This window comes from Apium graveolens, chromosome 3 (assembly GCF_009905375.1).
Source record: "Apium graveolens cultivar Ventura chromosome 3, ASM990537v1, whole genome shotgun sequence".
Classification (NCBI taxonomy): domain Eukaryota; kingdom Viridiplantae; phylum Streptophyta; class Magnoliopsida; order Apiales; family Apiaceae; genus Apium; species Apium graveolens.
Genome location: NC_133649.1, coordinates 286,656,948 through 286,672,048, shown reverse-complemented (window position 1 = coordinate 286,672,048; position 15,101 = coordinate 286,656,948). Strand labels below are relative to the sequence as shown.

The following is a 15,101-nucleotide window of genomic DNA, read 5'->3' as shown; positions in this document are numbered from 1 at the left end:
CACTAGGAGTAACTGTAGTTGTGGCTGTAGCAATAGGAAGATCATGACTAGTAATAGGTGTAACACAAACAGTATCTGCATGATCAATGGTAATAGTAGGAGTAGCTGAGCAGTAGTTGTGGGAGTAACAGTATGAGCAACACTAAAAGTAGTTGTAGCACTAGAAGTAGTTGCAGGAGTAGTATTGGTAGTAAGAAAATAAGAAAACAGTATCTTTCTTTTTCGACCTTGATTCTTGTAACAAAAATAAAATTATTTAATAGAATAAATTCACAATGTCTTTAATTTTAAAGAGCACGTAAAGACTAAAATATATAATTCCTTTTAATATATAATTCTCGGATGTTAGCATCCTAGCAAATTTAGATTTCAAAGGACCATAATAACTAAAAAGTATTATGCGACGATTATCACTCATTCTAAGTACGGATACTTAATCTAAATTATTAAAAAATATTAATATTAAAAGATTAACCTAATTAATTTTATTACGTATAACGTATTTATAATCAGTATCACAATTAATTACTTACGTTAAATTTATACTTTGTATGATTATAAATTAAAAGAGAACATATTATAAATTAAAAGAGAACATATATATATATAATATAAATAAACTAATCAACCAAATTAAACAAATATATAAAACTTACATTGATATAAAAAGCGAACCAGGTAGTCAAGAACGAGAGCCGAGGCAAATTGCTTTATAAATGATGAAAGCAGGCAACCTAATTTTTAGTGTAGGGATTAGCAACACATCACATCACCACATGTCCGCCTCAAATACGTGTTTTTTTTTAATTTTATTTTGTTGTTGGATCTAGGCTGTGTTGAATGTATAAAATGCTGGAATAATACTAAAAATTAAATTGGGCCGTAAAAATTTAACCTGGCCCGGGGTTTAAAATATATATCATGTATTCTGTACTATATATATATATCTATACTATACTATAATAGCCGGAATAGAGATAATTTGGTTCAACGGTTTGGTTCAACGATAATTTCCTAATTTTGATTATTACAAAAATAGATAAATAGTGTTATATATCTAATAAACTACTAAATTATTAAACTACTACTAAATATAGTATACTTATCCTACTAAAATACGAATACAATTTATCCTATTATTAAAAGATATAAATAATAGTATTATATATCTGCTAAACTACTAAATTGTTAAACTACTAAAAATATTCTATTTATTCCACTAAATTACGACCACATGTTATTCTATTATTTTTATTATAAATTTATAATCATTATATATTTATATAAATATTTTAAAAATATAATATAACTGGATAAATAAAAATTTAAAATATTAATGGGAACTTGTGCATTGCACAGGATTTATGCTAGTATACTATAATAGTCGGAATGGGTATAATTTGTATTTTGGTTAACCCTCATTTTGGTTATCCCTTTTCATCTTAACCGTTAGATCTTCTTCATCAAATAATCAAAGCCGTTACATCCAAATACTAAAAAATACATTACACAAGTTCTCAGGTTCGAATCCCGTCAACAACAAACATTTATATTATTATTTATAAAAATACATATAAGTTCTCAGGTTCAAATCCCATTAACAACAAATATTTATATTATTAATTATAAAGATACATATAAGCTTTCAGGTTCGAATCTCACTAACAACAAACATTAACATAGATCACATGAATCATATAATATTTATACTATTTGAACTTAAATTTAAATTGTACATAATAAAAATATAATTATATAATCATTATTTAGTATTTAATTATTTATATATAATTTTAATAAATTTACATAAAATATAAATGAAAATATATAAATATTAAACAAGACGCGTGCATCGCACGGGGCGTAAGCTAGTATTGATAATTGATGTGAACAAGATTAGTTTCCCAAAAATGTAATATGAGATCAGATTTGATTTTTTTTAATCACTTATCCATTTGTTTGGTCATAACAACCGAGCATGATAGTGGATTTTATTTTATCGGATACAAAAAAACAATCAAATGACCCCCAACACCCGAAAGAACTTATATTGTATAATATAATGCCGTAGATGTATATGAACTTCACAAAAGTATTTTACTTTCGGAAACAAGCCTGTGAAGGAAGCACCTCTCTTGATTGAGGTCACAATCTAGTTTTCGAGTAGGAGATATTGCGTATATTTTTTAAGTGAGAGTGATCGAAGGTATTTATTCACGTCCTTGGTGGCAAATACAAAGAATGCGTAGTTTGGGAATGTAAGGTGATTCTTGATTATGAATCTCCCATCCACATATCCTAGACATGGATATAGACCCTATTGCAGGAATAACATACATTTTGTTAATTCTGACTATACGAAGAAAGTGTTCGGATTGCCCTCTAAATCCATCGTGTCTCGAGTCAATTGACTGTTTTGGACGTCAACCCTTTCGTGTAGTGCAGGTAATTTCAGTGTGTGTGGGTCTAGTCTAGTATGTACATATTTGGGAACGGATATAGCAACGGCCAATAGCAACGGCCAACTAGTACACTGTTTCCACTATAAAAATACTAGCTTTGTACGGGTGTAATGCACGGATGCACGGATGAACTTTTTGTACTTATATATATAGTTATTGTTATATGTTTATATTTGACATTAATAGCTTAAATATAATATATGTGTTATAATTTATTTATTTCTTCCATTTCTGAGTTTTTCACATTATAAATTTGTAAGAAGAATATTTTAATTATATGACATAATATATTTACGTAATTATTTTTCTTTTATTTATATATTTTCTTTTCTGATCAAAAATTAAAAAATTATTTGGAATTTCATCTTGCCGTATTTGTAACAATTATTTTATAAAATAAAAATTATCTATTAAAAAATATTTTAAATAAAACTTACCCATTTCAATTTTTTAAGAAAATGATACTACTTTTACCCGATTAACAAATAATTTGTTGATTGTTACTTATATTTATTTTTATTAAGATAATTGTTACATGATTATATATATAACACTTTTAATTGTAAATATTATAATAGAATAATAGGATAATTGTAATAAATATAATTTATACTTTATTTTATTAGATCTTTATTTCAATTTTAAATTGTAATAGATTTATTATTATTATTATTATTATTATATGTATTCCTTATTTTTATGTTCAAGAGGATTCATGTGCTTTAACTAAAAGACAACGCCTAATTTTCTCTTTTTACTAAATGAAATAAAACAATATAATATTTATAGCTTAATATAATTTAAATATTTTCGTTAGTTTATAAGAAATAAATGAAAATTATCTATTCAAAAATATTTTAAATCAACGTAGGCACTCCAATGTTTAAAAAAATGATAAAACTGTAACCCGATTATAAATAATTTGTTAATTGTTACTTATATTTATTTTTATTAAGATAATTGTTGCTTGTATTATATATATATATAATAATATAATACTTTTAATATTATTTTATATCATTTAAGAATACATAATTATAATTCAATTTCTTAATTATTTGCCTATTGTGTTTGTCATACAAATTATTAGATATTATAGTAGAATAATAAAATAATTAAAATAAATATAGTATATATTATAGCTATACTTTATACATGGAACCCAAGTGACGATCAAACCTAACTATCAAAACTCTCTTACTCTAATTATATATATAATATAATATAATTAATGTTCCCTTATTATTAAATTTTCTTAAAGTGCTCTAGCAATAATTAAAAAAATACGAGGTATCTCTCCGTAATATATTCTCTAATTACATTTAGACTTAGAAATGTATGTGGAAATGTATGTGTATATGCTTTGCAAATATACAATTCAGACGCGTGAATGAGCAAGTAAAGAAGAAAAGAGCCCTTGTAAAACTATCCCACGTACACACTATAAAACAAACTTAAAATTCAGCTATCAAAACGCAGCTAGTTATTTTATAGATATATTCGCTCCATAATATCAGAAAAATATCAATGATTAATTCACGTATATTTAGATTTTATTAATCGATTAGAGTAGGTGTCAAACTTTTGCGATCACAGACCGAGGCGGGTACCCCGGTATAATCAGGAAATTGGTATCAAAATTTAAACAAAAAAAATCATGCATCTTTATATCTAGTATTAAATTATTGCTATTTTTTAATTTTCATCCCCATTAAAATGTATATATATATATATGTATATATTATGAATGTAGTACTAAAATTAACAATATTTATGATAATTATGAATTTAAATACGTGAATTCAATTATATTATATATTGAAAATGTTAAAAATGACTTTTATAAATTTATTTTAATATGTAATAAATTATAAATAAATAGTAGTTGAAAAAAATTCGTCCCCCCAAAATCCCGTGTCTAGCTCGGCCCCCCTGTTAGCGATTTTTGTTGTAATTGAAAGTGATGTTGATTTCTTAAGAACTTTTTAGTAGTTCTAAAATTTATTTTATCTTATTGTTAATCAAATACATTCACATAACGGGTATAAATCATTTGAGTCACGCAAAATCAATAATGTATCGTATGCTGGTATATTTTTTTTCCTATGTGGATTATTTGCTGGCATGGACCTGGGTGCATGTGTGAATCCTATGCACCTTTTCAAGTACATGTAATTGTTTAGAGAAATGCCAAGTCCACATAAAGGAATACATGAATTTGTACAAAATGACTTGGCGGTATGATGTGTAATGTGTATTCAAGAACTTGTCGGCCAACTTACCTGTTATTACTTTTTCTTTCATTTTCTTTTCAATTTACTTTTATTTACTTTTATTTATACTATATTCTAACATAAATTATTATTTTTTAATATATTGAGATTCATTAAATTAATATACATTTCAAATTTTTATATTGTACAATTTTACATATATTGATGTACTCAAATAAAATAATTTATAAAAATAAAGAGTCTCAAGTAAAATATTTTGTAACCAATTTTTTAGTGTAAATTTGAATCAGTTCAAAAAATTTTAATCCATATGTTTTGTTAATTTTTTAGTTTTAGTTCATTATATTTTCAATATGTTTCACCTTTTAATTCTTTTTACCTTTTTCAATATATTTATGTCATTTATTTTATTTGTAATTTTTTTAATATATATTTATAAAATAAATTTTAAAAAATGAAGAGTCTAATATAATAAAAGAAATTAAAAATAAAGTAAATTTGATAGTAAAAAAATTTATTTTATTATCTTTGTAGGTAGATTTAAATAATATAACTACACAAGTTTCAAATAAAAAAAATTCAAATTAAAGGTTAATTAAGCAGAATCTTGTTCAAAAAATGAGATTACTTTTCTTTGTGGATTGAGTTTCTAGTGCAGTGTTCATCTTCCATCTCCATGATGCTATCTCAGACTCAGATTTTCATCCGACAAGTTAGTTTATACATTCCAAATGAGTACCAGGAACTTACAACATTGCAATGATACATGTACGACATCTATACACCACCATCAGTACTTATGGTTTTCTCCATTAATTTTATTTCTTTAATATGAATCATATATATGTTAGGTATAATATGCATTGTTATGTTTTAGTGTTTTGATTTTATTTGAATGATGTGTAAACTTGTTGTTATTTTTATATGTATCTTTATTTTTACAAATTATCTTATTTGAGTAGATGTATATATATAAAATTGTACAATATAAAAATTTAAAATGTACATTAATTGTATGAATCTCAATATATCAATATATAATAATTTATGTTAGAATATAGTACAAATAAAAGTAAATAAAAGCACATTGAAAAAAAAATGAAAGAAAAAGTTTAACAAGTTAAAGTAAGATGATAACAGTGAACTGACAAGTTCTTAAATATTCACTACACTCATCCCGCCAAGTCATTCTATACAAATTTCTGTATTCTTTTATGTGGACGGAGCATTTCTGGTTTGTTTAACGTGCACTTCCATTTACAACTATAAATTGGAATGCTTACCATTAATAAGTTTAATCTTGGCAAATAGCTAGTGTTCTGCAGAGGAAGTTTTTATATATTAAGGTAAAAAAATTAAGCAAAGCATAACCATATATATAATTAGAGAAACCTTATTCATTACAGAGGAGTATATATATATCTCTAAATATATCTCCTACATGACAGAATGTTACACACACTTCAATCTGTGGTGATCTCTCTATAACGAAGCTTAACAAACTTTATAGACAAACACACTGATAACTGCGTTATGATCAATTCAGATGGCTTTTATTAAGGTTTATTTATTTAATTAGCAATGCATGTGTGTGTGTATATACACACTTTTTATAGGCTAATTAAATACCAAGCGGAAAAGAGAAGGGATGAACATGCGGAGAAGACCGTTGCTACCGGTGGTGCTTGGAATTAGGCCCGCTACAAGTTTTGCATTTCCGGGGAGGGTGGCGTTGCATTCAGCCAGCGGCGTGTCAACAACTATATTACAACGCGGAAGGTTTTGGAGAAGGATTTGAAGAGGGTTCAAAAGAAAGTTAAAAACCCCTAATTCATTTGTTGTTGTATTTGCAACAACACTAATTCCGCACTGCAACAGTACTGTAGCATCTGCACATTTCATATACAGTTTTGTATTAGTCAACAATACTAATCATAGATAATCAGTTTTGAAGGTGGTTCTCTATATATAAAGATGGTCTCCCAACATGATTATAGTTTATATAAGAAAAGTAGGGTTTGTGCTTTTTAGCTTATATAATTATGCATGCATTATATAGTACTTACAAATTAACATGTATATACTCACTGGGGAATCTTGGGGTGTTGTCAGGGACAGTGCCATTGGGTGAAAGAGTAACATTGATCTGACAATACACGATTCCCCTAATTATGATCTCATCAGTCACACTTGGAACAGGCGAAAGTCCAATGTCTATGGCAGTGGAGGGAGGCACCATTAGTGCAGAAATGGCAACCCAGACGATAAGGAAGAGGGTGCTGGTGTAGGAAGCCATGGAACGTACCCTATATAGCTAGCTAACTTTTAAGTGATTACACAGAGTATAGATGAACAGATCCCTGATTGTTGACGAGAAAGAAGAATATTGTTTTGATGCGAATCGGAGGATCGCGGAAGAGCTTATTTATAGTGTTGTGAGATCAAAGCATGCATACGGAAAAGGTTGTTTTTGTGGGTTTAGATATCCCCATTGCTGCACTAAAGAAATACAGCTGTGTTGGGACCCGGGGAGCAAGTAGTAAGGGTTGAATTTTCATTTTAATATAGATTTTTGTCAAATCATAATGAGTTTTATTATTTAAAGAAATAAACGGTACTGTCCTGTGTCAACTATGTATTCCGCTTTCATAAGCTTAAACCAGATTTGATTTTAATATAGGGTTATGAAGCGAATAACACCATACAATTTAAGTGGAGGGGCAAATAAACTATTATGGTTAAAATGGGGTCAATTAAGCCCAATTATTGACAATAAAGGTTCTAAAAATCCCTTCCATCAAGATTGAATTAACGGAGTCAATTGCATTTAACATGATAATGATCGAACGCATATCTTTCCTGAAATTTAGGCTAATAAAAAAAGTGGGAGTTTATTAACGGGTGATATCATATGTAAACAAAACAACTTTTAATTTGTTCTCCCACAATCTTTACAGCCAAGAGACTTACAGGTATTATATTTTTAGTTCCTTCATGGTAATTTAAAAACATTATAAGTTCTCTTATTTCTGTAAATAATATCTAAGGTACATATATAGGACTGAGTGTTATAATCAAGGCATACATTCAGGCCTATAATATGCTAATCAATCTAATAAAAAGAATCTCTCAATATCAATGCCAAAATTTAAAAATCAATTATAATTTAATCTATTCCTTATACTATCTCCCGGATTAAATTATGCTCAGGGAATTCCACGCTCCTCCTCAGCGCGGGACGTTCGCGGAGTCCGTGCCTATCAAGGTGGGTGATAGATATTGTGCATACACAACTTGCCACTTAATTCTTCGAAAATAGTACGTGGAAGAGATTTAGTCAGAATGTCTACAACTTGGGACCTGCTAGGAGTGTATATGAGTTGCATAATGGTGTTATCAACTTTCTCAAATATGAAATGTCGATCTATCTCAATGTGTTTTTTTCGATCATGTTGTACATGATCTTTTGCAATGCTCATAGCTGCTTGATTGTCATAAAACATCTTGATAGGCTTCTTTATAGGAATCCCTAGTTCACATAACAATCTCCGTAACCATATGCCCTCAAAAATACCGAGTGCCAAGGATCTAAATTCTGCCTTTGCGGTGCTTCTTGCAACCACTGGTTGTTTCTTACTCCTCCAGGTTACCAGATTTCCCCATACATAAGAGCAATACCCTGATGTTGAAACATCTCTTTCAAATGTTTAACATGATCCACGGCTTTTTTTGATTTTACAAGCATATCGTTCACGTAGACCTCCAAGGTCTTACCAATCTACTATTTGAACATCATGTTAACCAACCTCTAATATGTAGCTCTGGCGTTGATCAATCCAAACGATATTATGATGTTGCAATATAACCCTATATCAGTAATGAAATAAGTACTCTCTTGGTCTAGACAGTGCATAGAGATTTGATTATACCCGGAATATGAAAGAGATGTGTCCTAAGTCCAATCATGTATGATGATTTAGGAATAACTTTTATGTAATCTGTTTTGATTTCATTGATATTAATAAAAGACTTGTTTTGGTTTTATTGCGGGCTTTATCTATTTAAGTGTTTAAATAAGATATACCATAGTTTAGAGTAAAGCTTTTTATGAATTATGATGAGATCATAATAATAAGACCTAAAAGATGATAACTCTGAACTTAAATATTTCCTGGTCGTAGGTTTACTAACTGGTAAATAGTAATCCGCAAAGATCGGTACATACTATGCTTGCTTCATTATGAAGGATGTCTGTTCTCATAGACATTTGTGTGGTGACACTATAGCTAGTATGTAGGTGCTTATTATAGAATAAGTTCACTGAACATGACTCACACAGCTGAACAACTGATGGAGTTCACTCACGTGTCAGCAGATGTTCACATAGTGATAGTTGTACAAGTATCCTTAGACTTGAGGTCATCATAGTCATCTTGTGTACACTGAACTATACTTTGGTTTAGTTCTTAGTCTCCAGGGACAATAATAACACTACAACAAATCTGTCCATTTACGACGGTTTTTTTTGAACTGAAACCGTCGTAATTGAGCCATTTACGACGGAAAAAAATCGTCATTTTTGCTCGAGTAGTAAGTTCAGATTTGCGTCACAAAATAAAATTGCGTCGGAAGTTAGGAAGCAGGGGCCCACATTCTCAATAAAATAATAAATATACTTACGACGAAATATATTGTCGTAAGTTGTAACTTATGACAGAATATACTGTCGTATGTTAGGTACTTATGACGGAGTAATCGTCGGATATTTTCTTAGGGGACCCACCTTTGATAAAATAATATATAAATTTACGACGCAACTATACGTCGTAAATTAGTAATTTCCGACAGAAAAAAATCGTCATAAGTTTGTATTTCAGGGTTTAAAAAAAATCTAGCCGGATTTCGGTCACTTTCCGGCAACCTCAATTCGACCCAGGACACAATTTTCAGTCTGATTTTAAGTTGTTCACCTATCCTCAATTAATCGGTAAACACATGTAAACGCTAAAATCGCTGAACAAATAAATAATCCTATCACCTACGACGTAGGTGCCTTTCTTGCAAATTGTTGCATCTTCATATGTGACATTCAAAAAATACCCAGTCTCTTGTCTCAAAAACCAATATCAAAACAAAAAAATATTATTTCGAGTTTTCATCATTTCCATCTCTCTCTTCTCTCTCATCGTTTTCTCTCTCTATCATTCCTCTTCTCATCACTCCCTCTCACTTCATTCCCCACTGTATGCCAAAAGTACTTTTTGGTTTCTCCTTCACTGTATGCCACAAGTACTTGACCCGACTCTCTAATAACTCGAACAACAGAGCAACCAACAAAATCGTGCATATCAGAAAGCATCTCAACACCGCGAAAATAACAGCCTTCCATTATCCTCAATTCCAACACAACAACTATTCAATCCATCTAATGCAGTTCCTAATTTCCGGATATGGATCCAAAAAGCCTACCAAAAAAATCACCGCCTAACAAAAAGCCTAACAAAACCACCGCATATAGTAACAACCACCGCCTCACACTAACACAACTACCAAAACAAACTGACAAAAACACACTCTCACTTACCTCCTTAACTAACTCAACCAGCTCCGAGTCTTGTTCCGCAATCGATACGAGTATTGATTTCGAGAACGGAGCGAGGGGAGTTGTGAGTGAGAAGAGAGAAAGAACGGAGAGAAGAGAAGATGAGGCGGCCTGGCTGATACTTTCGATCTCTAGCCTAATGCTCATTACGCTGATGACTTTATTATTGGAGTTCTCGATAATAACTAAAGGGGATCATTGGAAAGATCTTTTCGCAAGTGGCTTGTCTAATTTAGATCGAAAACTAAATGGGTCGCATTAAATTTTGGTTTTTGTTGATGTATTGGGGATTAAGATTGTAGATCTAGGAAGTGAGGAGAGAGAGAGAGGAGTGAAAATATTGGGATGTGATAGAGATATGTGAGAAATCTGTGTTTATGTTTCTCTTGTGTTTGTGTTTCTATTGTGTTTTTCAGTATTATCTAAGGGTTGTAAGTTATTTTCATGCTGGCAATCCGTGTGATACAGGTTCATGAAATAAGTAACTAACACGTAGCATTTTATATACCTCAGATTTCCATATCCACCAAAGGGTAATAAACTTATTAAAAGGTAAATAGTAAATCAATTAATATGTACATTATAATCGCTTTAAAAAAAATTATGATTCAAAATTCGTGTTCTAAAAATCCCCGCTTTAACTTATTAGTCCATATTAATGTGCCTGATCAATTTAATTTTTAGAATCCGATTAATCCTTATTTGATTTTCTTTATAAAAGTATATATAAAAAGTTAACAAAATTAAAATACTATATTCATATAAGAAGACCAATTAATATTTAAATTCAATTTAAAAATTTCTAATAAAGTTTTAACAACCACCTAGTTAAAAAAATATTATCTTAAACCAGACTCTTTCACGATTAACAAATTTTTGAATGATTTTTTAATGATCTAACTATAAGGATGTCAATATCTAAGTATTACAAACTAATTTAGAAGTAAACTTTTACCGATTAATTTATATTTTAAACAAAAGATACTTTTAATCGATCACATATAATTTTAAATACAAAAAATTTCAAAATAGTTTTACTTGATTTGTCATTTTAACAGTCAAACATCAGTTTGACTAGTGCATCTAAGTAGTGTTTAATCCTTAATTAGTTTACCGATTATTTTAAATATATTTTTCAACGGTCCAACCGTATGGATATCAACAGATATATATATATATATATTAGTGATACTACCAAAATTTAATATTAAAATAATTTATTTGGTATGCCATTTTAACAGTCAAACATTAGTTTGACTAGTACACCTAACTAGTGTTTAATCCTGAATTGGTGTTCCGATTATTTTAAAAATATTTTTCAACGATCCAACCGTATGGATGTCAACATATATATATTAGTGATATAACCAAAATTTTATATCAAAATAATTTTACCCGGTTTGCCATTTTTACAGTCAAACATCAGTTTGACTAGTACATTTAAGTAGTGTTTAATCATGAATTAGTATTTATATTATTTTAAAAATATTTTTCAACGATCCAACCATATGGATGTCAACAGATATATATATTAGTGATATAACAAAAATTTCATTTTAAAATAATTTTATTTGGTTTGTCATTTTAAGAGTCAAACATCAGTTTGACTATTACATCTAACTAGTGTTCAATCATGAATTGGTGTTTTGATTATTTTAAAAATATTTTTTAACGATCCAACCGTATGGATGTCAACAGATATATATTAGTGATACAACCAAAATTTCATATCAAAATAATTTTACTTGGTTTGCCATTTTAACAGTCAAACATCAGTTTGACTAGTACATCTAAGTAGTATTTAATCCTGAATTAGTATTTCGATAATTTTAAAAATATTTTTCAAGGATCCAACCGTGTGGATGTCACCAGATATATATATTAATGATATAGCCAAAATTTCATATCAAAATAATTTTATTTTGTTTGACATTTTAACAGTCAAACTGATGTTTGACTAGTATAATCTAACTAGCATTCAATCATGAATTGGTGTTTCGATTATTTTAAAAATATTTTTCAACAATCCAACCATATGGATGTCAATAGATATATATATTAGTGATATCACCAAAGTTTCATATCAAAATAATTTTATTTGATTTCCATTATAACAGTTAAGCTTCAGTTTGACTTGTACAACTAACTAATGTTAAATACTGAATTAGTGTTTCGATTATTTTAAAAATATGTTTCAACGGTCCAACCATATAGATGTCAATAGATATATATATATATATATTAGTGATATAACCAAAATTTCATATCAAAATAGTTTTATTTGGTTTGCATTTTAACAGTCAAACATCAGTTTGACCAGTTCAACTAACTAGTGTTTAATCCTGAATTTGTGTTTTGATTATTTTAAAATATATTCCATCGATCCAACCGTATGGATAACTATATATATATATATATATATATATATATTAGTGATATATTCAATATTTCATATTAAATTATTTTATCAAAGTATTTAATTTTTTCTGAAATTCTTGAAATGTCACCCAAACAAATAAATGTTGACATTAATAAGGTCGGATCATGAAATAATATTTTTAAAAATTGAAATCATCAAAAATCATGTAATAATTTACGACGAATCCGTCATAAATTATTATCTGCAAAAAAATTGAGAAAAGTCAAATTTACCACCAAAATTTTGTGAAAAAATTTAAATTTCCCTCTTTGATAACTTACGACGAATTTTACTTTTCGTCGTAAATTGGATGTTCCAATATTTCCGTCACAAATATTTCATCGTAAATTTAGATGAAATATTTTTTATATTTAATTTCAAGTTAAAATTTTAATAAAAATATATAACTTACGACGAAATGTTCAAATCGTCGCAACTTCAAATAATTTTTATTTTCCCTCCAAAATTTTGGGAAAAAAGTTAAATTTCCCTCTTTGATAACTTACGACGAATTTTAATTTCCGTCGTAAATTTGACGATCCAATTTTTTCCGTCGCAAATATTTTATTGTAAATTTAGTTAAAATATTTAATAAATCAATTTCAAATTAAAATTTTAATAAAAATAATTAACTTACGACGAAATATTTAAATCGTCGTAAATTCAAATAATTTTCATTTTTGTTTAATCGTGTCATGCATAATTTTATTAATAAAATACTAAACTTACGACGGTTTTGGGTTTCATCAGAAATAATTACGACGTTTTACTTTTTTCCGTCGTAAGTTGGGCGCCCATTTTTTTCCGTCGTAAGTTGGCCGTCGTAATTGGCCTATTTTGTTGTAGTGTAGGGCTCTACTAGGTGTAGGAATTTGTACACGAAGATAGTGTATGATCAATAAAGGATCTACCCCTTCCAGTGAAAGGAAGAGAATGTTTAATGCTGATCCACTTATGACTAGTTTAGGAATCTCTGGCCAGAGTGAATGAAATTAGAAAGGAGTTTCTAATTCACATTAATTAGAACTAAGCATAGTGAATGGGAAAGCATATGATTAAATAAGATAAGCTTGACACGAGTTTCATGCCTTGTATTTAATCATGACATTGCAGGGTAGAAAGAATTAATTGTACGGTAAATATTCACTGAATAGGTTCTTGGTATTCTAAGCAGTGAATTCGTATTATCCGGATAGTCGCGATATGCTTAGAAGTATCCCTCACGATGTAGAATAAACATGATTAATTTATTAATTAATCATATTTAATAAATTAGAGAATTTATATAAATAATGATAAAATAGTTTTATTATTATTTATTTCTACTACCGGCTTAATATTGAACCTACAGGGTCACACCATTAAGAGAATGATTTAATGGTGGAGGAATTAATTAATAATGGCTAGTAATTATTTATTTGTGAAATAAGTAATTAATTAGCAAAATTTAATAATTGATTAAATGAGATTTAATTAATTATAAATTAATTAAGAAAAGTTCTTAATATTATTAATTAAGAATTTAATTTTTGGAAATTAAATCAAGTGAGAGAATTATTTTTCTAAAGTGTTTAGAAAAGGGATTAATGATTAAAAGGTGTTTTAATTATTAATTAATTGGTTAATAAGAATAATCAATTAAAGGGTTAATAATAATAATATTTTATGGGAAAATTTTCAGCTGAAAATTTTGCCTATAAATATACTATTATAAACCCTATTTGCCTCAACCCAAAATAAAAACCCTAATGCTAAAGTAGAAAAGAAAGGGAGGCAACTAATTCTCTCAACCTCTTCCTCCCTCCATTATTTTGATCTCTTGGTGGATACCGGTGGAGTGCTTCACACTTGAGGAGCAGCTGCTAAGGATCTTCGTTCATCGTTCTTGGATCGCTATTAAAGGTTAGTAATTGATCCCTCGATTTATTCACGATTTGTATGCGATTATATGGATTTTATATCAAGAAAAAATGTTTTACCATGTTTCTGTGATGTATAAAATCCTACAATGGTATCAGAGCATAGGTTGTATGCATATAGATCTGTGATAAAAATTTCAGAATTTTATGATCTTGTACGAATTTATTATGATTTTTGCAAGTTATATCATGGATTAATTATGATTGATTAGAAATTATTTCTCAAAATTGTTTTGACTGTAGATCTGGGTTCTACAAGTGTTATAGATCGTCTGAGTATTTTTTTCATAATTTTCTGATGTGTGGATTAATTATTATGATTTTTTGAAGTTGTTTTAAATAAAATCCGTAATTAAATATGTATATATAAATGTAATCTGTTATGTATATATATATATGTTGTTTCCTGCTAATAAAGAGAAGGGGGTACTGATATTGGTGGGTGGCACGGCGTTCGGTGTAAGA

General features: G+C 28.6%; 1 protein-coding gene across 1 annotated transcript; it reads right to left on the bottom strand.

Annotated features, from left to right (window-relative positions):
• Positions 1-6,051: 6,051 nt before the first annotated feature.
• Positions 6,052-7,108, bottom strand: LOC141711105 (phylloplanin-like). The gene is made up of 2 exons (XM_074513543.1): positions 6,785-7,108; positions 6,052-6,585 (listed from the first exon to the last, which is right to left on the bottom strand). The coding sequence occupies exons 1-2, from the start codon at positions 6,990-6,992 to the stop codon at positions 6,314-6,316; spliced, it is 480 nt and encodes a 159-aa protein (XP_074369644.1). The 5' UTR covers positions 6,993-7,108; the 3' UTR covers positions 6,052-6,313.
• Positions 7,109-15,101: the final 7,993 nt, after the last annotated feature.

Coding starts and splice junctions, on each gene's coding strand:
- LOC141711105 (XM_074513543.1), bottom strand. CDS start 6,992: ATGGCTTCCTACACCAGCACCCTCTTCCTTATCGTCTGGGTTGCCATT. Junction 6,586..6,784: donor CAACACCCCAAGATTCCCCA/GTGAGTATATAC, acceptor TGAAATGTGCAG/ATGCTACAGTACTGTTGCAG.